The 26,327-nt window shown below is 39.2% G+C and overlaps 1 protein-coding gene and 1 long non-coding RNA gene across 2 annotated transcripts in view; one reads left to right on the plus strand and one right to left on the minus strand.

Moving 5' to 3' along the window:
• LOC116155319 (uncharacterized) overlaps positions 1 to 26,327 on the plus strand; it is a 33,679-nt gene that overhangs the window by 2,423 nt on the left and 4,929 nt on the right. The gene's annotated exons all lie outside the window — the stretch shown is intronic.
• The window catches only part of HSD17B12 (hydroxysteroid 17-beta dehydrogenase 12), a 135,518-nt gene continuing 125,155 nt past the window's right edge, over positions 15,965 to 26,327 (minus strand). Inside the window, exons 10-11 of the mRNA XM_011000605.3 lie at positions 17,727 to 17,876; positions 15,965 to 17,463 (exon numbers count right to left, since the gene is read on the minus strand). Of these exons, the coding sequence (XP_010998907.2) occupies positions 17,359 to 17,463; positions 17,727 to 17,876 (255 nt within the window). The 3' untranslated portion in view covers positions 15,965 to 17,358. The remainder of the gene's footprint in view (positions 17,464 to 17,726; positions 17,877 to 26,327) is intronic.

Here is a 26,327-nt window from a genome sequence, read left to right on the forward strand (position 1 = left end):
GCCCTTCATGCCTGTACTACCTTCTTGTTTTGCTTCACCTGAGACGACCCTCCTGAAGTCCAATAGGCTTTGCTGTGTCCATTCTCTTGCCTTTACTCTGAAACCAGCATTTCTCAGCATGTGGTTGGAAGACCATCAGCATTGGAGTCAGTAGGGGATTCTTATAAATATGAAGATTCCGGACAACCCCGTCAAGATTCTGAGTTGGGGGAGGAGAGGAAATAGCTCAGTGGTAGAGTGCAAGCTTACCATGCACGAGGTCCTGGATTCAATCCCCAGTACCTGCATCCAAAAAAAAAAAAAAAAAAAAAAAAGATTCTGAGTTAGTAGATCTGGAGCAGGGCCCAGCAATTTGCATTTTCAATAGTGCCTTGTTTCATTTTGCAAGAAGCTTCAAGAGCTAAAGGGTTACATTTTGCAAGAAGCTTCAAGAGTTAAAGGGTTACTTTTTCCAACTGCCTGCTTTCTTCAGGTGATTACTTTTCCACTCAACAGTTAATCTCATCCCCTGGATGGCAAAACTGATAGTTACTTTAAGCGCTGGTAGCTTTTAGAAATGATTCTGGGTGAGGTGCATGCTGTAGCCTGTTTTCAGTTGCCAATGTTCACACCAGATTCTTGCCAAACATTCAGTCACATGCTGCTTGTGGAGCCCCTCCTGAGAAAAGCCAATCCAAGGCAAATAACGGCCATCATGCTAACAGTTCTCCGTGAAGGTGTCACAGAGAAATTCCCAGCTCGTGTCTCAACTGCCAAAGGCTTGGGCTTCTCAGCTTGAGGGAGGAGGTTTTCAAGTCTCTGCCAACTTTAAACAATGTTGAGGAAGAGAGGATGCTTCCCCAGACTCCAGACAGGCACTCCTCCTGTTCAGTCCCCAGCATGATTGCAGATGCTGCCAGAGAGAAAATCTTCCAGTAAACCACAGTGTAAATGATAGGAGGTACAATTAAAGAACATTTTAATCTGGGCGTGGGGTATGGCTCAGTGGTAGAATTCGTGTTTAGCATGCACAAGTTTCTAGGTTCAATCCCCAGTACCGCCACTGACCAAAACCAACCCAAACCAAACCAAAATAAAACAAAACCAGTAAAATCAGATATGAAATTGTAGAAAGCAGACAGAAATCTGGGACAGGAGAGCTAGAGGTTGTGGTCATCAGCAAAGATCTTTATGGCAAACAGGGAGTTATGTCAAGGTTTTAAAGCATTCGGATGGCTTAAAGATATTCTGATAGTTACGTTACCCCTAAAAAGATTAGGCTGCATTTCCGTGTCCTTGCTTCTAAATAATAGCAAATAATATTATTAGTTAGCATTTCTTGACAGGTTCTTGGATGCCAAGTGGTGCTCCGATTACTTACAAGTGTACACTGATGTAATTTCCAGAGCAACCTTATGACATAGGTAATATAAACATTAGTCCCATTTATAAAGGAGAAAACCGAAACACCATGCTACATGATGCCACCATGCCGCTTCTCTGCAAAGGCATGGCAGAATGAAAGCCAAATTAGGAGAGACAGGACTATTCTGGGAATGATACATCGAGCCATTTGCCGGGACCTCATAGCTGGTTTCTTTCAATGACTTCAAAAGTGAAGAGCTGGTAGCAATATAATCCAACAGACCCTGGATTATAAATAGTTCTTGCTGGCTTTATCTAGATGGCTTAGCAGATTCCTCTTTAGAATTACCTAGTCCTCAGAGCTGTGTGAACTGCCTTATTTCAAGTGAATGAACTATCTCAGCCTCACTGCTTTCTTAGTGGGTAACTTCAGAGAAGTTTCTTAAGCCCTCCTAACCTTAGTTTTCCTCATCTCTTGGATCATATGAAGATTCACTCATACATTGAGTGATACACTCGTTTAATCAACTAATAAGGAGCACTGACTGTAGCCAGCACTGTGCTAGATGCTAGGGACAAAGTAGTGATCAAGACAGCTCTGGTTCCTGCCCTCGAGGAGGTTATAGTCTAGCAGGGGAGGTAGACATTCAAAAAGCAAATATTGCAGTTGTCATATTTGATATGAGACTCTATCATGGGGGGGGCCTAACCTAGTGGAGTAATGTCCTTATTGTATGCTGAGTCCTAGGTTGGTTGGGAGTTCTGAACTGGATCTGATTCACCTGGGGGATCAGCAGCTGGTGGTTGGCTGGTCTAGACTAGCCTTGGCTCCATGTGGTCTCTCATCCTTGAACAAGCTCACCAGGTATGTTCTAATAGTGGTTTCGGGAGGTGTGTGCAGACACACACAAGACCTCTTGAGGCCTAAGCTTGGAAGTGGCAGAGAACCATTTCTTCATTTATTGGCCAAAGCAAGCTAGCCCAGGTTCAGGGAGTGGGGAGATAGACTTCACCTCTTTTTTTTTTTTTTTAATTTTTATTTTATTGCATTATAGTCAGTTTACAATGTTGTGTCAATTTCCAGTGTAGAGCACAATTTTTCAGTCATATATGAACATACATATATTCATTGTCACATTCTTAGACTTCACCTCTTGATTGGAGTTGTCGCAGTCACACTGCAAAGGGTATGGATAGTGGGAGGAGTGGAGTATTGGAGCCATTTTTGCAATCATTCTACCACACTAAGTGATGGGGAGTACTGGAGAAACGAAATTTCCTGTAGGAATAGATAATGAGGGAAAGAATTTTTTTTGAGATGAGGTAGAAAGGAATCAGATCATGCAGCCTTGAGAAGCACAATAAACATTAAATGTTAATTTATATATAGCATGAAATATATGATTAACATTTAACACTCTCCTTTCCTCCCTTACTTTCCATGTCATAGAAGACTTTGAAACTGTTGTCAAGTCCATTTGTTTTAAGAAGGTGAAAGACTTAATGTGATCCAGAGAGAAACCAGAGTGTTGGTCCATTTGTTTTTAGGTGTGTGCCTAAGGCAGGAATTGTTTTCTTTCAAATGATTAGAATGTTGGTCAGAAAATATTCAGTAAAAGCATATAACTGAATAAATAAAAAGTACCTAAAAGTATTAAGTTAACGATTAGTGGGCTAATTCCCCTAATGCCTTAGGAACAAGTTATCCACTTTCTAGAAGCAAATTCATTATGTAGAGAAGCACAGAAACTACACTGATGTGCTTAGGTTGTCTCTGCCCTGGAAGAACCAAAGACAACATAGCTGTTAAACAGAGTGTTCATCTGAGGTTTCACTCACACTTTCCATAGGTTGTGTAGTGCTTGGCAGTCACAATTGGTTTGTCTAGTTATCAAATACAGCCAACACCTTTCCCAGGGTAGGTGCGTGAATAAAAAACATAGTGAGCCCAGATTATTCCTATGGAATAACACTCTGGATAAACTGGGCCTATTAAAAAGTGACCTTATATCTTTCATCTTTCTGGTATGACCTGCTGGGCAGAAACCACATTTATAAAGTATGAGTCTGAACGTATTCTTCCAAGTCTTGCACCATTGTCCTTGCAGGGGCGGAACAGTGACTTTGCAGAAACGAACTAGTCAGCAGTGCATTATGTAGGAGAATCTGACTCCATGCAGTGAAAGCATATAAAGCTTTCATTTTTAGAAATTAGGTTGGAGATCCTGAGGGGTGCCTGCTATAAAACATCCACAAATAAAAGATAAAATGCTTTTCAATAAATGAATTAGCCTGTGCAAAAGAGATTTCCTCTTTCAATAAAGAAAATAAATGTGAAAAAAGAGATTTGCTCTGAGACCAGGAATAGTGTTGGAACATGAGTCCAGAGAGATGAGTAAGCTCGGATGTATACTTCTGGGTGGCCAGCTGCTTAGCTGTTCCTTGGGGGTGCGGGGTAGATGGCTTGAGACAGGATGGAGACAAAGCTCATGAAGGAGAGTTATAGCAGAGGCCTTCTGCATAAAGCTGGGACCCAGGAAGGACTTCATACTCCAAGGAAGGATGAACTAGGAGGGTGGGGGTGCAGTGCAGAAAAGAAAACTCACAGAGGCAAACAGCAAGAAAACTTTTTTTGTCTTGGTGTTAATTCAAGGTGGGAAAAACCTCCTGAGAATTCATGGCCACTAGCCTAACATTACATAAGATTAAAGGCTGAATTAACACCATTTATACAATTCCCCTGTCCCTTCCCCCAAACCCCAAAACAACAAAAACCTAACAACTGCACAAGCTGAGAAATTTAATTTAAGGCAGATGAAAATTGGTAGTGCCCCAAATCTGATGCAAACACACATAAATCCTGCCAGGAAAATTTACACTCAGTAAGGCTCTGAATAATCCCCGTATAATTATCATTAACATAAACACAAACACAGAAGTCCTGAAAAATACAGGGAAATTAAGCATATTAGTAAAAGTCAGCAGAAACAATAGAAATAGCTACAAAAATTACTTAAACTATTAGATACATGACAATGATATTTAATATGTTTAAATAAAAGAATTAAAAACATAAGTATAGTTTAAAACCACAAAACATCCAAAGCTATTACTTTTTAAAAAGTGATCAAATGTAACAAAATTAAAAACTCAATGAAGCCTCTACTACATGGGACATGGTAGTAGCAAGCCGTCATTCCATTATAACATAAAAAAAAAGTAAATTATAATTTCTTTTTCTTTGAAGACACTGGAGATTTGTGGATGCAAGGACTAGCTTAACTAAAATTCTAAAGAACCCTTGCTAGGTAAGCTGGCTATGTTCTTCCCTGAGGACATTTTACAAGCATGACAACTGAGGATTGGGCTTGCAAAAGACAGTGGCATCTCTACTAGGAGAAAGATATTCCAACAGATCTTTTGACAGTCATTGGGGTGGCATGATGTATTGGAACCTAGAAGAGTCCCCAAATGCACGACCAGTTTGCCCTACTAGGCATGTGCCAAGTACTAGAGCAGCAAAGGGAGGATACATGGCTGGGCTGGAAAAACAAGGTGGAACCTTTCAGCGTCTCACTGTGCTTAAAAGCAAAGTTCTGAGAAAGAAGAGCCCCCAAGAAACAAATGACAGGTTTCATTATGCTGACTTCTGAAACTGCAGGGAAACTGAATTTAATTACAGTGGCAGCCTAGCCCTAGCTCGGCTCAATACCCAGTTCTTGTTTTTACTTTATTCTTTAATTTTTATTTCAATTTTTAAAATTGAAGTATAGTTGATTTACAATGTTGCATTAGTTTCAGGTGTACAGCTAAGTGATTCAGTTATATATATTTTATATACATATGTAATACTTATATACATATATGTATTCTTTTTCAGATTCTTTTCCATTATAGATTTTTTGTAAGATATTGAATATAGTTCCCTGTGCTGTACAGTAAATCCTTCCAGGGGTTTGGAAGTAGGGAAGTAGGGGTTGAACAGGTGGCCCACAGGGGATTTTTAGGGCAGTGAAACTATTCTGTATGATACTGTAATGATGGTTACGTGACATGCATTTGTTGAAGTGCCCAAAGAAAGCGTGAACCCTAATGTAAACTGTGAACTTTAGTTAATAGTAATGTGACAATAGTGGTTCATCAGTTGTAACAAATGAACCACACTAATGCAGGATGTTAATAATAGAGAAGACCAGGCAGGTGAGACAAAGGCATGGAATATGGGAATTCTCTGTACTTTCTCCAAATTTTTTCTGTAAACATAAAACTGCCCTAAAAGATTGTCTATTAATTTTAAAAGGTGACAGTCAATAGAAAATGTCCAAACTGAAGCACAGAGAGGGGAAGAAAAATGGAAAACTCAATGAAGTCTCCTGGCAGTTTGGCTAACTAATACAACTGGATTTTGGCTAAGTTAGAACAAACATACAGAGTGGCCACAAAGTCCCTATGAATGTTAGGTAGAAGTTGTCTGTAGGGCTCCTTGGTTATCTGCAGAAAATGAATTTTTCCTGTGTTCTGTCGTATATCTATTAGCTTACATCATACTGAATCCCCACTTGGAAGAAATGCACACACGCGCGCGCACACACACACACACACACAAAAATCATGCAAACTCTTGTAAAATGAATTTGTAACCACTCTACATTTTAATGCAAGGCTGGGCTCACAGGAAATAAATGTGGTATCTCCAAAGTCAGAAAACAAAACAAACCAAAAGGGAAAAAAGTATAAGAAATGGAAATCAGAGCTAGAAACAAGGAGCAGTAAGAAAATAAGAAATCAGTCATGGAAATGTCCAAATCAGCCTTAGGAATGGCGAATCACTACAAGGTGAGAGAATTAGGTCTGAGATTCCTGCATCGTCAGATACTTCAAAGTGGGTGAGACTGGTGTCATGTTGGTAGAGAGCCCAGGCTGCTGGCAGAAACAAAACGGTTCTCTCTGCAGAACATCTCAATTTAGCCCCCAGCATCCTTCTCCAAATTAAAAATCAACCAAATAGGACTTCAAAATAAAAATATCAAACACAGAAGACAATAAACCACCAAGTAAGAGCAGAAATATAAACAATAGATTTAGACTCCTAAGAATTTCAGATAGAAAAATCACCAGATATGGAATGTAAAATACCAATGCATGAAATACTTTATTGTTAAGTTTTAAAACTGAATTTTAAAAATGAATAAGCACTAAGAAACTATGAATGACCAGGCAGATTTAGACAGCTAAAAAGAACTTTGAAAAGTGAAAACTGTAACTGAAATTAAAATAGCAGTGAATAGTTTTCACAGCAGATAAAATGTATGAAGAAAGAATTAAGAGACCTGGAATGTAGATGTGAAGAAACTATGCAGCATGCAGCTCAGGGAGACAAGGATGGAAAATGGGAGAGAGGTTAAGAGACAGAATAAAGCTATGACACATAACAAGAGACTCAGATGGAGACTGAGGATTTTTCAGAAATGACAAAAGACATGATTTCTTAGATACAGGAAGAATAATACAAACCAAGAAGGATAAATTTTAAAATTCCACACTTAGATATATTGTCATAATACTGAAGAACACTAAATCAAAGGGTGTCTTAAAATTGCCCAGAGATATATCACTTATGAAAGAATGCCATACTGACACTGACTTCTTTCTGAACACTAACAACAGAATCCAGAAGATCAGGTATTTCATTAAAATGCCATCAATTCTAAATCACACCATTACTTTAAATATAGCACCAACAAAGGGGAAAAGATAGTGCCAATTAAACTATGACATGCACCATAAGGGAAGTCTGAGATGCATGAGAGATGTGCAAAATGATAAATGTGGTAATTTATTTTATGACAACATGTTTGTATAAAATAATGAAAACATCTGATTTATGGAGTTAAAAACACAGAAGTTAAAATACTGGTTTACAAAAACATGTAAGTTAGGAAAGGGTTGATCAGAATAATAATGTTCTTTTGCACAGCAAAGGAAACGCAAACAACACAAAAAGACAACCTAAGGAATGGGAAAAAATATTTACAAACGATGCAACTGACAAGGGCTTAATCTCCAGAATATACAAACAGCTCATACAACTTAACAACAAAAAAAGAAATAAGCCAATCCAAAAATGGGCAGAAGACCTAAACAAACATTTCTCCATTGAAGACATACAAATGGCCAATAGGCACATGAAGAAATGCTCAATATCGCTAATTATTAGAGAAACAAATCAAAACTACAATCAGGTATCATCACCTCACGACAGTCAGAATGGCCATCATTAAAAAGTCCACAAATGATAAATGCTGGACAGGGTGTGGAGAAAAGGGAACCCTCCTACACTGTTGGTGGGAATGTAGTTTGGTGCAACCATTATGCACTTAATTAAAAAATTTTTTTTCATTATTTTATAATTTTGAGGGGGAGGTAATTAGGTTTTTATTTATTTACTTATTTTAATGGAGGTACTGGGGATTGAGCCCATAACCTCATGCATGCTAAGCATGTGCTCTACTACTGAGCTACCCTCCCCCTCCTTGGTGCAGCCATTATGGAAAACAGTTATGGAGATTCCTCAAAAAACTAAAAATAGACTTACCGTATGACCGAGCAATCCCATTCCTGGGCATAGATCTGGAGGGAACTCTAATTTGAAAAGATAGGTGTACCCCAATGTTCATAGCAGCACTATTTATAGTAGCCAAGACATGGGAACAACCTAAATGTCCAGTGACAGATGACTGGTTAAAGAGGTTGTGCTATGTCTATGTATGTATGTATGTATGTGTATGTATATGTGTATATATATACACACACATACAAATACATATATGTATACACAAACAATGGAATACTACTAAGCCATAAAAAAGAATAAAACACTGCCATTTGCTGCAACATGGATGGACCTGGAGATCGTCATTCTATGTGAAGTAAGCCAGAAAGAGCAAGAAAAATACCATATGATATCACTCATATGTGAAATTTTAAAAAAAGACAAATGAACTTATTTATAAAACAGAAACAAGACTCAGACATAGAAAACAAACTTATGGCTACCAGGGAGGGAAGGGGATGGGCAGAGATAAATTGGGAGTTTGAGATTTGCAGACACTAACTACTGTATATAAAATAGATAATAAGTTTATACTGTATAGCACAGGGAACTATATCAATATCTTGTAGTAACCCATAATAAAAGGAGTGAATATATGTGTCTTTGTGTATGACTGAAACATGCTGTACACCAGAAATTGACACAACATTGTAAACTGACTATACTTCAATTAAAAAAAAAGAGGAGGGGGGAAAAAGCATAAAAGAGAGAAACAAATAGCACAAAACTGCATGATAGAAAGAAGTCTCCATGTTTTAGGAATCATAATAAATGTAAATGGAATAAACTTGCCTATGAAAAGCAGAAACTATAAATTAAAAAACAACCGCACCAATCCAGATTTATTTGACTTACAAGACATAAATATGTAGAAAGGAAAAGTATTGAAAAAAATACTACTAAATACTAACCAAAATAAAAGAGTTAGCTAATTTGATACCACAGAAAACAGACTTTAAGGCAAAAACTATTAGCAATAAGGACGTCAGGACGTGACAGAAGAAAGTTCAGCTCACCAGGAAGACATAATTCTAAACTATTCACCTAAAAAGATAGCCTCAAAATGTATAAAGCAAAAATTAATAAAATAGGGAAATTTGACAAATCCATCATTACAGTTAGAGAATTCTAAACACTTCTCTCGATTATTGATAGGTCAGGTAGAAAAAAGTAAAGAGATGGAAGATTTGGACACAATTAACAAACGACTTAATGGACATACATTGAAAAATAACAATTAGAAAATAAACCTTAAGCACATAAAGCCCATTTAAACAATTGACCATACCTAAACATAACATTAGTCTCAAAACATTTCTAAGAATAGGTCATAGTAAAAAGTTCATATTTGTATTAGTTTTCTATGGCTGTTGTAACATTAGCATAAATTCAATGGCTTAAAATAAGACTTTTCTCTCACAGTTTGGGAGGCCAGCAGTCCAAAATCGGATACTAGTCTAAATCAACGTGCTGGCTGGGCCCTGTATCCTCCAGAAATGAACAACAAAAGGTTTAACTCTTTATTTTGAAATAACTTCAGATTTATAGGAAATTTGTAAAACAGTACAGAGAATTTCCATATACCTTTCACCTAGATTTTCCAAATGTTAACATTTTAACACATTTGCTTTATCATTTTCTATATACATAATTTTTTCTAAACCTTTTGAGATTAATTTGCATATATAGTGTCCCATTATCTCTAAATACCCCAGTGTATATCGCCTTAAAAACAAGGACTTTTTCTTAAATAACCACCGTACAATGATCAAACTCAGGAAATTAGCATTGATAAAATCCTATTATCTAATCTAGACTTTACTCAAATCTCACGAACTGTCTAAAAATTGGCCTTCATAGCAAAAAAAATTTTTTTTCCTCAACCAGGATCCAAGACCATGCATTTTGCATTTACTCTTCATGTTTCTTCAGTCTTCTTTAATCTGAAACTTTTGACAAATATATGCTAGTTATTTTGCAGAATGCCCCTCAATTTAGTTTTTTAAAAAATATTTCTTCCTGATTACATTCAGTTTATACATTTTTGCTAGGAATACCACCTAAGTGATGATGTTTAGTCCATCAAGTCAGAATGCACATAACGTAAAATTGTCTAATTAATGGTGACATGTTATTTTGAAATGAAATACATTTACAAAAACTTAAATTTGTGCTTTTAAAAACATTTCTAACCAATTCATAGGTTATAGAAACCAAAATGTGAATTTTAATATTAGCACTGAAGAATACATTTGTGTATATATACATTTGTGTATATACGCACACACACACACAAATTGTGGGATGCAGTAAAAGACAATTCAACTTGCAGCCTTAGATGTTTATGTAAGAATAGAAAAAATATTGAACATGAATTAAATGTCAAATTTATGAAATAAGAAAAATAACAGAATAAACCTCCAGAAAGGAGAACATAAAAAGAAAAGGGCAGAGTGGATCAACAAAGCCAAAAGTTGGTTCTTTAAAAATGAATAAAATAGACAAATTTCTGGCAAATGGTCAAAGAACAGAAAGCAAAAAGACACAAGTACTGGAAAAGGAAATATAAGTACATATCCAGGAGAGGTTTAATAAACAAAAGTTCCTCAAGCTACTTTATGCTAATAAATTGGCATAATTTATAATTGGGGGGAAATGCGTAAAAGCTTAGGAAACATTTTTCAAAATTGACTTAAGGAAAAATAGAAACCCTGAATAGTCTTATTACCTTTAAAGCAACATAATCAGTAGTTAAAAATCTTGTCACAAATAAATACTAAGGTTAGACTGTTTCACGAACTTTCAAGGAAAAGTCTGTCCCAAACTTTTGCAGATTCTTCTTGGGCACAGTAAAATAGGCAGCACTTTCCAGCTCATTTAGTGACGGTATAACCTTTTTTTTTTTTTTTTACATTTTTTTATTGAGTAATCGTTATTTTACAATGTTGTGTCAAATTCTAGTGTAGAGCACAATTTTTCAGTCATACATAAACATGTATGTATTGTCACATTTTTTTTTGCTATGAGCTACCACAAGACCTTGTATATATTTCCCTGTGCTATTCAGTATAATCTTGTTTATCTATTCTGCATTTTAAAATCCCAGTCTGTCCCTTCCCACTCCCCCACCCCCTTGGCAACCACAAGTTTGTATTCTATGTCTATGAGTCTGTTTCTGTTCTGTATTTATGTTGTGTTTGTTTGTTTTTTAGATTCCTCATATAAGCGATCTCATATGGTATTTTTCTGTCTTTCTGGCTTACTTCACTTAGAATGACATTCTCCAGTAACATCCATGTTGCTGCAAATGGCATCATGTTGTCAGTTTTTGTGGCTGAATAGTATTCCATTGTATAAGTATACCACATCTTTTTTCAGTCATCTGTTGATGGACATCTAGGCTGCTTCCATGTCTTGGCTATTGTAAATAGTGCTGCTATGAACATTGGGATGCAGGTGTCATTTTGAAGTAGGGTTCCTTCTGGATATATGCCCAGGAGTGGGATTCCTGGGTCCTATGGTAAGTCTATTCCTAGTCTTTTGAGGAATCTCCATACTGTTTTCCACAGTGGCTTTCCTTGCTTCCCTCTCCCACTCTTATTAATGATTTAGATGTCTTCTTTTACAATTTTGTGTTTATTCTATTTGAAATTCATAGTAGTTATCTCCTTTCCAGTTATGAGTTTCTCATTTTTGTAGCATCCTGCTTCTTTTTTGAGTAGACCTGTCAATATTTGTTTTAGCATGGGCTTAGTGTTGCTAAACTCTTTTAGTTTTTGCTTGTCTGTGAAGTTCTTTATCTCTCCTTCTATTCTAAAGGACAGCCTTGCTGGATAGAGTATCCTAGGCTGCATATTTTTTTCATTCAGGACTTTGAATATATCTTGCCACTCCCTTCTGGCCTGTAGTGTTTGTGTAGAGAAATCAGCTGAGAGCCTATGGGGGTTCCCTTGTAACTCACTCTTTGCTTTTCTCTTGCTATCTTTAGGATCATTTCTTTATCCTTGACTCTGACCATCTTGATTATGATATGTCTTGGTGTAGGTCTGTTTGGGTTCTTCCTGTTTGGGACCCTCTGAGCCTCCTGTACTTGGATATCTGATTCCTTCTTTAAGTTTGGGAAGTTTTCAGTCATGATTTCTTCAAATACGTTTTCAATCCCCTTTGTTCTTTCTTCCCCTTCTGGAACCCCTATTATGTGTAGACTGGCATGTTTTATATTATCCCATAGGTCCCTTATATTGTTTATTGTATTTTATTTGTTTTTCTCTCAGCTGTTCTGATTGGGTGCTTTCTGTTGTCCTGTCTTCTAGGTCACTTATTCGTTCCTCTGCATTATCTAGCCTGCTTTGTACAGCCTTTAGGTCAGCTCTCATCTCAGCAAATGAGTTTACTAATTCTACTTGGTTCTTCTTTCTAGCTTCTATTTCATTTTTGACATATTTTGTATCTCTAAACACTATTTCTTTTAGTTCTTTCAGTACTTTGATCACTCCTTCTTTGATATCTTGATCTAGTAGGACATCAATGTCTATTTCCTTGATCGTGCTTTCAGGGGATTTCTCTTGATCTTTTAATTGGGAGTGGTTCCTCTGCTTCTTCATATTGCTCATATCTCTCTGGCACTGTGGCTTAAGGAGTATCAGTTATCTAGTTCTCCTGGAGACGGTGTGCTCTTAATGATTTTATGGAGAGGTCTTTGTGTCTTCACCCTGTTTCGTGAACTCAGCTTGCTGTTTCCAGAGGCCCTCTGTTGGCGCCCTCGTCTGTGCTGCTCCCAGTGGCTGTCAGCTAGCAGATCGCGCCCCATCCTAACACTGGGTCAGGAGCTGAGCTCTTACCCTGTGGGCGGGTGGGTCACTCCCTCTCCTGATGCCACAGTCAGGTGCTGCACTTGGAGGGAGGCAGGTGGGTGGATCGCATCCCCCCACCAGCACCATGATCAGGTGCTGAGTTCCTGCCAGGAAAGGGGGTGGCCGCCCGCCCTCTCCTGGCGCCGGTCTCTCCGATGCTCTGTGCAGCTGCCCGCTCTGCCTCGGGTCGGCGCCCCAAAGGCGGGCTTGGGGAAGACCGTGGAATGGCCCCACCTCTGCCCTGTGCCAAATCTCAGCTCCTTGTTTGTCTTGGCGGCGCAAGTTCTCTGAGATGCCAGGGTAGAAAGATCCTATCTACCTCAGGCTGTAAACAAATCTCAGTCCTGCCCAGGAGGTTGCGGAGCCCCCGGGTGCAGATTCAGGGCTTGGCCCTGACCCCGCCCCTGCCTGGGCGCTGTGCACAGGAGGAGACGGCGGCTGTGGCTGTGCCCCACATCTCTTCTCGTGAGAAGCACCAGTAATGGCAGCGCAGGTCTGAGGAAACAAAGGCTATGGCACCCCTCCCCCCAGGGCACAGCAGCCGTGTTGCTTTGCTTTTTTTGCAGCTTATGGGGGACCTGAGGTTGTTCTGCTCCGTATCCCCTCCCAGCCACGGCGCGCAGCACCCTGCAGTCCCCTGGGGCTACCTCAGTGCAGCCGCCCCCGTCCTCCTCCCGGCTTGGGTGGCCCGTCCTGGCCCCAGCTGCCGGCTCGCGTCTCAGGCTGGGTGTCACGGGGACCCTTTGTGCCCGTTTAACTCAGTTCTGTCAGTCAAGGGGTGCTCGGGGCAGATCCAAGCCTCGGAGGCTCCCCCTCCATCCCGCTGGCCTCTCTGTTGGATGCAGGGAGACCTAGTGAACAAGTGTCAGTCCTCTTTTGCTGCTCCCTCCCTGCGGGATCGGTCCCACACTGTTTTGCTTTTTCTTCTTTCTTTTTTCCTTTTCTCCTACCAGATTTTTGGCGTCTTTGTCTTTCGAAGAGGGCAATGTTCTGTCAGAGTTCGGCAGGTGCTCTGGTTGGCTGAGTAGGTCCGTAGATGTGAGTTTTGGTGTATTTGTGGGAGAGGGTGAGCTATGAGCGTCCTATTCCGCCATCTTGCTTCTCTCTTCTGAAGGTATAACCTTGATATGAAAACCAGACAAGTATGAGAAAGAAAGATTGCAAGCCCATTTCTTAAATATAAATGCAGAAATTCCGAATAAAATACCAGCAAACTGAATTCAGCAGTGAATGAAGATAATGAGATGAGACCAAGAATGTAAAGGTGATTTAATACTAGCAAGTCTATAACTCATTTAAAGCAAGGTCTCTGGAATTTGCCAGAAATGGTTCTCCTAGGATGTACTTCCATATGTATGTACACTGAGCTATTCTTGGAACATACCAGGTATGCTCTCCTTGGGCTCTTTGCCCCTCCATTTGCTCTGCCTGAAATACTCTTCCCTTGGCAGAAAGGCTTGCTCAAGACTGTTCCATTGCCGCCTCTCTCTAGGCCTGCCATGAGTACCTTATTTAACATCCCAAGCCTCCCACCATAACCCTGACATACAGATTCCCCATCCTACTTACCTTGCTTCATTTTCTGCACAGCATAGAGCACTCACACTATGTTATCATTCTGTTTGTTTATTACCCGCCTCCCTTCTTTGCTTCCCACCCCTGGTCCCAGCCCCTGTGCAAGTTTAAGGTCAATTGATGCAAGAATTTTTGTCTGCCTTGTTCATTGTAGTTTCAGCAGCACCCAGAAGAGTAAATGGACATGGATGGCCTTCAATAAATGCACACAACAGTTTGTCTAGAAACTTTGGAACAAGGAAGACAAGCTGGCCTTATATCCTTTTAGGATTATTGTTTGTTCCCACTTTGCTTGCTTTTCAGTGGCACACGTAAAGGGGAGTGGACAAAGTTGTAATATGATGTTTATCATGTTAAAACTTTTTATCTAATGCTTGTGCTCATGCTAAACACAGTGTTCCATTTATAGGTGTTTCCATATAAACCTTAATAGAAGAATTATGTTTCCACAAGGGAATTTGAATTCTGTCCATATTTAGATGTTTTGCATCATGTTTGACATAAGTATGCTAATCTAAAAACATTAGAATGCCACGAAGTAGTGAGTCCTTCAAATTTTTAAGATTAAATTAGTTTCCAACATATTAAATGAAAAGCTTTGCTCATTTGCTTTGATACTGGTAAACTATAAAGTTGTAGAATTCAGGACCACCAAAATCTCAGGTAATTTTTGGTGTCAATAAACTTCAGAAATTATAGTACTACTTAAACTCATTTCATTCTCGTAAGGTATTATTATCACAATAAATCCCTTTCACATGGAATCGGTACCATTTGATTGGTATTGGCTTTGATGTTCGCTCTATATAAAATTCAGTTCTATTATATTTTGATGCAATAATATCAAATGAGAACTCAGAATTCATCTCTTTAGGGCAGGACCACATTTGAGGAACTGAAGACCAATATTGTCATCTTCATTTATTCCCAGTGCATGTGGGCCTGGCATAAGGACAGATCAGAATGGCACACATCATTCTGTGTGTAGGATAATTCCTCTCCTGTCCCAACCCCCCCACCCCATGCTATTGCACTGAAAGGACAGTAAATGAAAATCTGGCTTTCTGTGTTGTGAAGTGAGCAGATACTACATAAATAATCATTACTAGCTTCTGCTCTTCTTTTTTGTGTGTGTTCAAACCTTACCTAGCACAAATCAGACTATAAAATCAAGTCAACAAAAAGTCTAGAAATTATGCTTCACTATTTTGAAGGTTTCAGGAACACTGGTTTCTCTTAGTACAACTCTTCTTTTATGTGCCTAGAAACATAGATTTCCACGTCATCATCTTCAACCTGGAGTGTCAAATACAAGAGGATACTTGCTAAGTTGAAGCAATCAAAGCCATAGCTCAGAAGTTTAGAGATCGCTAAGGGATTTCCTAGCCAGAATACAACTGTTTTTTAAATGGGATAAAAGATGTATGTTGTATACTTGCAAACCAATCCCTACCCCCTCTGCCAACTCTCCATCAAAAGCCACAACAATCAACCAACAAATATGTGAAGGCAAACGAGATACTGTCCAGTTCATTGTGGTTTTACCATTTCTACAAGAAAATGAGAGAAAAAGGCAATGTGTTTTTCATAAAGCTAAATTTATTCAATTTAAATGACTATTCTTCATTCTCAGATGATGTTCTTCCTATTTTGAGGGTGCTAAATGCCTTTTATATAATGATGCCAATAGCAGATGGTAAATTTGGGTTTTTCTGTTTTTGTTTTATGTCCTTAGCGGGCAAGTTTAAAAGCTAGAAACAGTAGAAACACTTCAGCACACTAATTAATTTTCTCTTTCCTTTTTTTTTTTTTTTTTTTTTTTTGCAAATTTACTGGTACCTAAACTCAGAGCCTGGGAACCACAGCCTAGGCAAAGACCTACCTTCTATATTGCATGTTACACAACACTGAGTTACTTCTGAGCAATTTCCCCAAACAAGTTATGTAGCAGGATTAAAGTAAGTCTTAATTTATATTAAACCAGTGTAAAAATGGCCTTAATTTCAAACACCAAAGAAATATATTCGCAATCAATACCATGGTTATATCATTTTTTAAAACTAATTATGTCGATATCTATAGGGCACCAATTTAAAAGTATAATGCCATCATTGTTCTACAAGTAGTCTGCTGTCACATATGTGAGTAATCTTGATGCAGTGCAGAAAAACCACAGCTGGGGTCCAAGCAGGCCACTTTCTTGGGTCAGGGTTTTAGTGGCACCGTGGGGTCTGCCCATCTCAATGTACATTTTGGCCTGTTTACCTTTATAAGTCATACCATATAGCATTCATCATTTATATACATTTAAACTGAGAAGACATACGTATTAGAGGAAAGCATTTTTTAGTGGGTTTCCTGTGTCAAAAATAACTCCATATTTCTTCATTATTTTTACATCATTAGCTACCCTTGAGAAAGAAGAAGTGCCATATAAATGTATAAACAGAGACAGACTTTCAGAAAACCTTACCAAGAGCTATGCAAATTGAGTATGTCCTCCCATAAGTGAATCAGTTAATATCTCCACTCCCTCAAAGTGTTAAAAGCAAAAAAGAGTAGCTGGCAATTTTAAAACATACTTTTTAAACTATGTTTTGGAGAAAATACAAGAATCATCATGACTGGCATTTGGGACCAGATGAAACTCTTGAGCCTTATGTCTGACTCTATCATTCTGTGATTTGCCATCATTGTGTGTTCCTTCCTATTAAGCAGTTCTTCTTAATGTTAGTTTTATAGCCATTTGATATGAGTATTTATGTTAAACTTCAAAATAACTCCTAGTAGCTCCCAGAATATATGTCAGGAACTCCTAAAAGCAACTTCTGCTGTCCGCCCAATTATGACAACTTTTAGCTTTATCAGCAACTATTAACATGACAAATGAAGATCTGGAGATGGTGGGTGCCTTGCTGTGAACGTGCCTAGGCTGGAGCATCTGGCCAAGTTCCTCCATTCAATTATCAATTCTCAGTTCTTCTTGTTTTTCTTCAGATAGCGAGCCCGCATGGAAGTGCCTATATTCATGGCCATTTTAAAATACAGCCAGGAAGGCAGGATTGAGATGACTGAGGCCTATAGGGAAAGAAGTGGGGAGACATGTAATTAAGGCCTATAATTTGAAGTCATTTGAAACATACGCTCTTATTAAGTTTTACTGTATTATTGTTTCATTTATAGGTAGATTTTAGAGTTCTTGGGTGTACTGTTTAAAATAAAATAAAACACAGATGCCTTGTTATTAAGTCTAGATAACGTATACAAGCTAATGTATCACATACTATTTTGTGATTCGATGTGATTCAGAGTGCTGATTTGGGACTTACAGATCTACATACCATAAGAGAATGGATCAGGTAGCCGTTGGTTCGGGACTGCACGCCGACGGTTTTAATTGCAGACTTCACAAACACCTCTGGAGAGGGCTTATCCCAAGTTGGCCTTCGGATGTTAGCCAGTTTTGTAGCAACAAAGTAGGGGAGGACACTCTGGAAAGACAACATACCCCACCCCCCAAAACCATGCCATTAATTAGGAAGGTCACAAACTCAGAATTCACAGTGATGCTTTACTGTTCTTAGTGGCAGAAACACTCTGAAGAAATCTAAAGTTTGTATCTTTAGAGAGAGAGAGAAGAAAAGAGAAGCAATTATCTAAAACTACCTTGATAGAACAAATGACAGCGTTAAAACAAATCGTAAAAAACCAATCTACCAACACAACAGAGCTGGAGACTAGAGAAAGTATTAAAAATAAGCAGAAACGTACCTTTTTTTGAGCCTTTAAAAAGAAAGCGTTAAACAAATCTAGAGAGCAGGGATTCAGGACAGGATGCTTTCCACTCTGACTCAGCATAATAGTTAGAGAACCACCACCCAGGAGATTTTTGACATTTTACCCCCCTAAAGACATTATATTAATTTTCTCCATAATTTACAGTTATTAAGCTTATTCTAACAGCTTTGGTCCCTCTAAAATAAACATTTCTCGTTTGCAGCTTTGGGCTACCACATTTCCTCCCTAGTTTCTTACCATTCTGCTTCTGAGTTTTCTAAACTTTGCTATTGATATGACAGGATCACCTCCCTTTTTTTTTTTTATTTAACTTTTTTCTTTGTTGGGGGAGACAGGATAACGTTATAGAAACAGCTTGACTAGTGTGGGAGGACAAATCTGGACGCTACCTTTTAGAGGAACCTCACTCTGTTCTTTTTTTCTTACACTTGCTACATTTTGGATACACTTCAACACAGAATGTAAGGAATCCCTATTACAACAGCACCTGAGTCATGACTCACAAGGTTCCTTCTCTAGTTTGAAATAACTTGGGCATAGTTGCACACCAAGGAGTGAATGTACTGTCTGCCACGTGTGAGAGGCCAGGGTGTAAATTACAATGAAACATCTATTAAAGAGGATCTGTTTCAACACATGGTGGTCAAAATCAAGAACTTCATTACTAGAAGCAGAAATAAAATTAAGATGTGTTCTAGACTTCCTTCCTGCTGAGAGCTGGGGAGTTCCTGTATCTCTTTGGTTTGGTTTTGTATTTTTCCCACTTCCAAGTGTGAGTCACCCTCCTTAACAGGTGGGCTGAAACTTTTTTTTTTTTAAATCCATACAAACTTCAGCCTACCTGTTAAGAACCATGAACCCAAGGGCCTCCTCACTGTCCCTCTCCATCTTTCTCTTAGTCCCTGCAGCCACAAACCTACACAAAGTAAGTTAACTTCCCCAAAATACTTCAATACCAGGGCCAATTTTGATTAGGTGACTTTTAGACTTTAAAGAATTTGTTTATTGAAATTACTATTCATTTATCCCTTACTTAAAGAGCAATTTTTTTTTGTCAAAAAGGTCTTTAATTTTAAAACCATGCTTATACAAGGATCCAGTATGTGAGAGCACAAACCAAAGAGAGAGCTCAGCCTAACACACAGCATGAAAGGCCGAGCTTAAGGAGGGTCTACCAATGGGTAGGGAAAGAAAAGTTTGTTCATCGACCTGAGTAGCAAACAAAGCAAAGAGTTTATGCATATACTCTGACTCAAATAATGAAGGAATATAAGAAAACCATGCCACATCTCTGTGTCTCAGAGTTCCTGGTTACAAAAGATTAAAAAAAAAAAAAACCCTTCCTATCTATAGACCATAGGCCTGCCAAGAGTACTGTACAGTTTTGAGCATCTCAACATAAAGGTGGTCTAGTAATGATACCTTCTGATTACATAATTGTATTACAATCCTTTCTCCCTCCTGCTCGCTCGCTCTGGCATAAATCGGACTGTTTTGACCCTGTAGAAGAATTGAGTCGCACTGCCTGGCTGAACCACTTGATGGCGCCACACGTTAACTCACCATTCAGCTAAACCATCCCCCTAGTCTAGAGAAGGTCCTGGCTCTGGAGGTGGGGACAAGAGACGCCTGTCAGTTCTATTCTGGAGAGGATATTTATTTCCACAGTGGTTTAAAATCAAGGCAGTTAATATGGCCTCACAGAGGATGGAAAGGATTCAGAGATGAAGTAACTTTTCAGCTAAGTCTTTATAAAGTGGGGAGTCTGCTAGCTAAACAAATAAGGGCAGAACATTTTGGGTAATGGGGACAGCAGGACCAAAGAAAAGGAGACATAGGAGAGCACGCTGTTCTCAGGGAACCACGTGTAGTTCAGTACGGTTCAGACATCGGAAACGTGGGAAGCAGTGGCAGGAGTAAGGCTAAACAGCTCAAAAAATTACATCCAATCACTGACAGTATCCGTTTCTACAGCATAAGCTCTGTGGTGACATGGTCTTTTTCACCGTGATACTGCCAGTGCTTAGAACAGTGCCTAGCATGGACCGGGGGAGCAAAGAAGATGTATTGAATAAGTTAGCAACAGAATAGTTCATTTTGGACAACACTGAATATTGTACAGGGGTCCCTTTCTACTGCTGCAGTCCAGAAAGTTAATTACACCGGGAAGTTGACAATGTCATATGAGAATTTAAACCAAAAATTTTAGATATTCTGAAGCTTAAGAAAGATTATCTATCTAAACAAAGGCAAACTTATAGGTCTTAGTAACTTGCCCAGAATTTAAAAAGCAGTGTTTCAAGTTATGTAAAAGAAATATATGACAAAATATCATCCTAGCTACATCCTTCAACAGTTAAACAAAAACCCAATAAATGATAATCCATTTTTCCCACCTACGTGGGGAAACATTACAGTGAACAGGTCAGAGGATTCTCAAACTTATAGGAAGTACTTGGGGCAGAAGAAATTTTAAAAGTTGCTGAAGCTCAACAATTTGCCATTAAAAATATTGCCAGCTTGGAGACAACCTGAACCTTGACAGCTTCAGATACAGGCAAGTGCCCTGGTCTTCACACTTAGAATCCCAAACTGAAAATGGTTCACTAGGCCATAAAGCAAAGCTCTGGATGTTTTGCCTTTGCTCAGTCTACTAAAAAAAAAAAATCCCTGGAGACAAACTCAGTCCTTTACCTCACCCACTGAGTAGCCTGCTTAGGTATCTAGTCTTTAGGAAACAGTTTAGGGGGCCTTGGTTCAGAACAGGAAGGTTCCTACAACTTAATGTCACAGAGTCGGGGAAAGATGGATGCCTGATGCTGGGAGGCAGGTGTTCAAGACTCAAACACTGAACCTTCTAGCTTCTGCTGGTGGAGTGTCTTTCATGTTGTCATCTGTGCACCAAGCATGCCTTCTCGAATTGAAAAATGACCCGAACAACTCAGAACCATGCTTTGGGAAACGTGGATCCAGAGGATGCCAGGCTCCAGTCTATTTGCACAATATAGAATTCCCGACATGGTGTCTAATCTGTCTTATGAGCACTAAGTTCACCAGGGTAGCTGCCACACGCTTCTAAGGCTGAGGCTGCGGCTCTGATGGTGTTTCAGGGAATCTTTTCTCCTTAAGTCCATGTGTTCACCCTCCATTTCAGGATCTGATATCCTCCAGGAAACCTGAACAATTATATACATAGATCCTAGTTTTGGAGTTTGTAGACCATGAAATGAGCATTTCCACAAAAGGACCCTTGATTGTCTCACTGGTAAAAACCCTTGGACTTCCTAGAAAATGTTAGGAAAAAGAAGTCATTCTGATGGTGCTGAGATCTCTGATTCTATGGCACTGAGCAAAGGCCCCATAGTAACATTAGATATAAACCCGGGCACCTGAGCCCAGAATGAAGGAGTTAAAATGCTGGGCTCTGCACAAAGAAAATCCTTGATCCATCCTGGCTGCCTGATAGTCTTACAAATGACCTACTTCCAAGTATGTGGAATTCAGATGTTAACATTCAAGGAACAAGAGGAAAAACAGTGTTACCTCAATGAAGGCATGTATTTAACAAGGATTTCCTGAGCACCTACTAGAACACTGTTTTAGGCACTTGTAATACATTTATGAACAAAAATAAAGTCCCTAATCTTACAGAGCTTACATTTTAATGGGGGTGGGGGCACTAGGGGGTGGATGTACACAGACCACAAACAAATGGTAAAAGAATGTATACGACATTGGCAGGTGATGATAAAAAGGAAGAAAAATAAACCTGAGTAAAGGAAGGAGGTGATGGAAGCTGATCCTGTAGGTGATCAAGAAAGCCCTCTGTGATATGGTGACATATATGTGACGTGGTTACACATAAGCAAAGGTCTCAGTGAAGGGAGAGAAATGATCTGGACTGTGCTTTAAAGAGATCACTCTGACTGTTAGGAGCAAACTGTGGGAGCTACAGGCAAGGCTGAGCGTAGGCACCCCCAAGTGTCCAGGACAAGAGGTCATGGTGGCTCAAATTAGAGTAGTAGGAATGGCAGTCATCAGAAGTGGATTTTTTTTAAATTAGGCTTATTTATTTACTTTTTAAATGGAGGTACTGGGGATTGAACCTAGGACCTCGTGCATGCTAAACATGTACTCCACCACTGAGCTATGCCCTCTGCTTCCCCTGCCAGAAAGTGGATATATTTAAAGGATAAACTAAAGTCAGTAGGATTTCCTGATGGAAAGAATAAGCAGGGTACAGGGGGAAAAAACATCAGTTCTGAAGTCAGACAGACTTGGATTCAGATTCCACTTGACCACTTATGAGCTGTGAGATCTTGAGCAAAATGCTGAGCTTCATTGGAGGATAAAGCATCTTCCCTATTGTATTATGAGGATTAAATAACATACTATCAGTTAAAGAGTATGGGATTTGAACTCAGCAATTATTTTCTAAGTTTTCTAAGATTTATATTTTTCAGAATGAATTTGGAAAGAAAAACTTGGCTGAATTTTTATATCCTATAAGAGGTGTAAGAACCTATACAAAATGACTGAGGTAGCCACCCGGATATCTGAGTCCTTTCTGGATACAGATTTAATGTGGTTTGAAGGATTAAAGGACATCTTAGGTTTTTAGTGCTTGTGGTACAACACTGTTGTAAAAGGCCAAGAAAAAAAAAAGACATCATCACTGATAAAAAATGGGGCTTCACCTAGTTGGAAGGGATCTGGGTCCAATGATCCCAACAGGACTAATTTTATTCTTAAGCCATTTCTTACATTGGTGCAGTTGACCAGATATGAATATATCCTGGGGGAATCTTTCTGTTGCTTTATAGTTCTCTGTATTTAGACTCTGTTTGCACTAAAGATACACTCCATTACCTTCTTTTATTGTCACTGGCAACTAATGAGAAGAATGGATGAGGACTTACATTTGCTTTGCAATCCTGACAGCCATGTCTCCATGTTTGGCTTTCTAGCTCTGTGAAGCCTGGTAGATCTATATGATTACTCTGAGCAATAGAATGTTTTACCAAAACATAAAATAGGAATATCTTCTTTCATTTAAAAAATAAACTTGAATTTTGTTTTCTCCCTCTTCTCAATTCATCCTATTTGTTTTCTAAATTTAAGCTGATTTAAAGCTACATTTTTAACCGAATTAATACCCGCCTTCTCTGGGTCTGGGTGGTCTCCACTTGCCTCCTCATCTTTCCTCGGGTAGAGAGTCAGGTCAACTAAACTTTACGGGATGGTTTTAGTTAGCAAATAATCTCCTTGTTGAGAGTGCTTCCAGAGACCTGGCTTCCCAGCTCCAGGGAAGAAAACCAAGATGCCGAGTAACACCCAAGGAGAAGCAAGAAGGCATTGCAGAAAGAGCACAGACCTTGGTGTTATCCAAACCCACATCACCAACACAGATGGGTAAATTTCCTACTCCTTCCCACATTCCCCAACATAGCAGCTGCCTTTAGGTTCTTCACAGGGCTGACACTATGTAAAACCATCTCAGTCCTGTATTTGCTTATTTATTATCTGTCTCCTTCCCACTAAACATCAACTCTGCCACAGCAGGGACTCCATCTGTCTTTCTGCCATTGCGTCCCCAGCTCCCTGCTAGCTCCTTCTCAGTGTTTCTTGACTGAGGGCATGTGGAACACGATATATGCTTCTAGTTTTGGACTTAGTATCCCTTGTCATTGTCATGTGTTTAAATCTCTGTCTTCTCTCTCTGTGGGTGCCTTGAGGACAGGGACTGTGTCTGATTCCCTTGGCCTCCTCCCTGCCTCACTAAAGAGCTGGCCAGGGGCAGGCGCTGCGCTGGCTGGTGAGCTGCACTGACCTGAGGCAAGTTACATGATTCCTATTGATTGTTAGCTTCCCATTCGTAAAATGGGACTAGGTTAATGTCTGTCTCAAACAGGATAACAAAGTAGGTGAAAATATGAGGCATGTTGTAGACAGTAAATAAATGCAAATTTCTTTCTTCCCATTTCACAGTTTTCAGTGTTTTTACAGATGCTACATCATGTGTCCCCACCTGCTGAAGGGGGAGGCTGAGTCTCACAGTAATGAAGCAGCTTTCTATGGGGACATCAGAGCTAAAACCTTGGTTGGTTGACTCTGGGCTCGGCATCCTTCCCTCACTGCCTCTGAGCACAGCAGTCATAAATGCAGTCTGCATAAAACCACAGCCTGGACTGAGAGAGCTGTGACTTCTTGGTTTGAAGTGGCTAAATATCTGGGCAGGGCTTCATAAATTCTTTAGCATCAAAAAGCTCTTCATAAGCCAGATTTGTGAAGAATCATTGCTTGATGCTAAATGTAGAGAAAACTGTAATAGGGAGCAGGACATCTGCATGGTCTTCAAAGTGTCTCCCCACAAGTGGCTCATTAGTGCAAGGGGGAAGAACAGTAATGACAGAGCAGAGAAACTGGGTAACTCGAATGAAGGCTCAAAATCAACATCACCAGTGAGGGGCAGGTGGGTATCATGTGTCTCTGAATGCGATGCCCTGAGACAGATACGATGTCACATATGTAATTTTGGCCAGGAAAGCATAACCTGAATCTAACCATGAGGAATCATCAGAGAAATCCCAAATGAGGAATGTTTGATTAAAAGGAGCCATGGATGTATTCCAGATTAAAGGGAACTAAAGAGACAGGAAAGCTGTATAATACCTGGTCCTAGATTGAATTCTTTACAGGAGGATTAAAAAAATGCTATAGAGGACACCATGGAGTCAAAAATTGGAATACAAAGGGCAGATTAGACAAAAATACTACATCAGGGGAGGATATAGCTAGCTCAGTGGTAGAGCACATGCTTAGCATGCATAAAGTCCTGGGTTCCATCCCCAGTACTTCCATTAAATAAACAAACATACAAACAAACGTAATTACCACCCCCCCAAAAAATTAAAAAAAAATACTACAATGTTAATTCTAAAGTTGGTAACTGAATTGTGGTTATCTAAAAGGATATCCTTATTCTTTGGAAATACACACTAAAGGATTTAGAGGTAAGGAAACATGATGTATGCAGCTCACTTCCCAATGATAAAACAAATGGAGTAAAATGTTAACAATAAGTGAATCTGGGTAGAGTATTGGGGTGTCTTTTGTACTATTCTTATTCTTACGAGTTCTCTGTAGACTTGAAATTATTTCCAAATCAAAAGTTTTTTAAAAAAACAAGACGGTTTGTGAAAGTTTTACAGAATAAGAGTTCAAGAAGTGTTGTTTTAGGATGCCATCTTAGTCTTAGCAATTTCTTACCTGCTCAGCATTAACAGCAAGTTGGTACGGGGCACACAGAAGGAATCGGGTACTGGGGCCCACTAACTAGCCAGTCAGATCACTTATGATTTTGCCCTTTGAAAGAGTTAAGCATAATTTTGCCTGGGTTTATAATGAGAACAGAGAGTTCTTACCAACAGAGCACAATTTTGATAAGATTTACGAGAATGTACTTCTTATCCTCAACAGACAGAGTCAAAATTCACCTCCAGGACACTTGTATCACTTGTTGCTACTTACTTGCATTTCCAGGAAATGCTTGTATATTGGCAAATCTGAATTCATGGAGGAAATTTTAAATGCCTGTACATAATTATAGGAAAGAAGGGGATTGAAAAGCAAAGACAAAATGATTAATTAGCAATGAATATAAAACAACCTAGAATTTGAGAAACCTACTCTCTTCCTCTCCCCAAAGAGCAATCTGTTGGACCTTCACATGGAGGCAGACCTAAAAAGAGAACTTTCCTTCCAAAGTTAGAAGAAACTGAAACTTGGCATTAGAACATTAGCTGGGAAACCCTTTAAATACTGAGTTTGAAAATTCAAGACCAGAGGTATATGGGAGCAACAGAAGAAGCTTGAAAAGCCTTAAAACAGAGGGCTGTGTATCACAAAGCATGGACATGCACAGCCAGTCTCTGCGATGCCAGGAAATGGCAGGTCTCTAGTGTGCCTGGAATTACATGTGCCATTAGCAACACACAGACAAACACAATCAAAAGCCTGTTCTCAAGAATACACTGGAACGGGGACAGTTCCAGGCCAGAGAGTCCCAGCCAGACATATATAATAAGAAATAAGAGGGCAGAAGGGAAGGCATAACCAAACATACCAGCAGCCGAGATAAGGCT

The sequence above is a fragment of the Camelus dromedarius genome, chromosome 12, assembly GCF_036321535.1.
Source record: "Camelus dromedarius isolate mCamDro1 chromosome 12, mCamDro1.pat, whole genome shotgun sequence".
NCBI lineage: Eukaryota > Metazoa > Chordata > Mammalia > Artiodactyla > Camelidae > Camelus > Camelus dromedarius.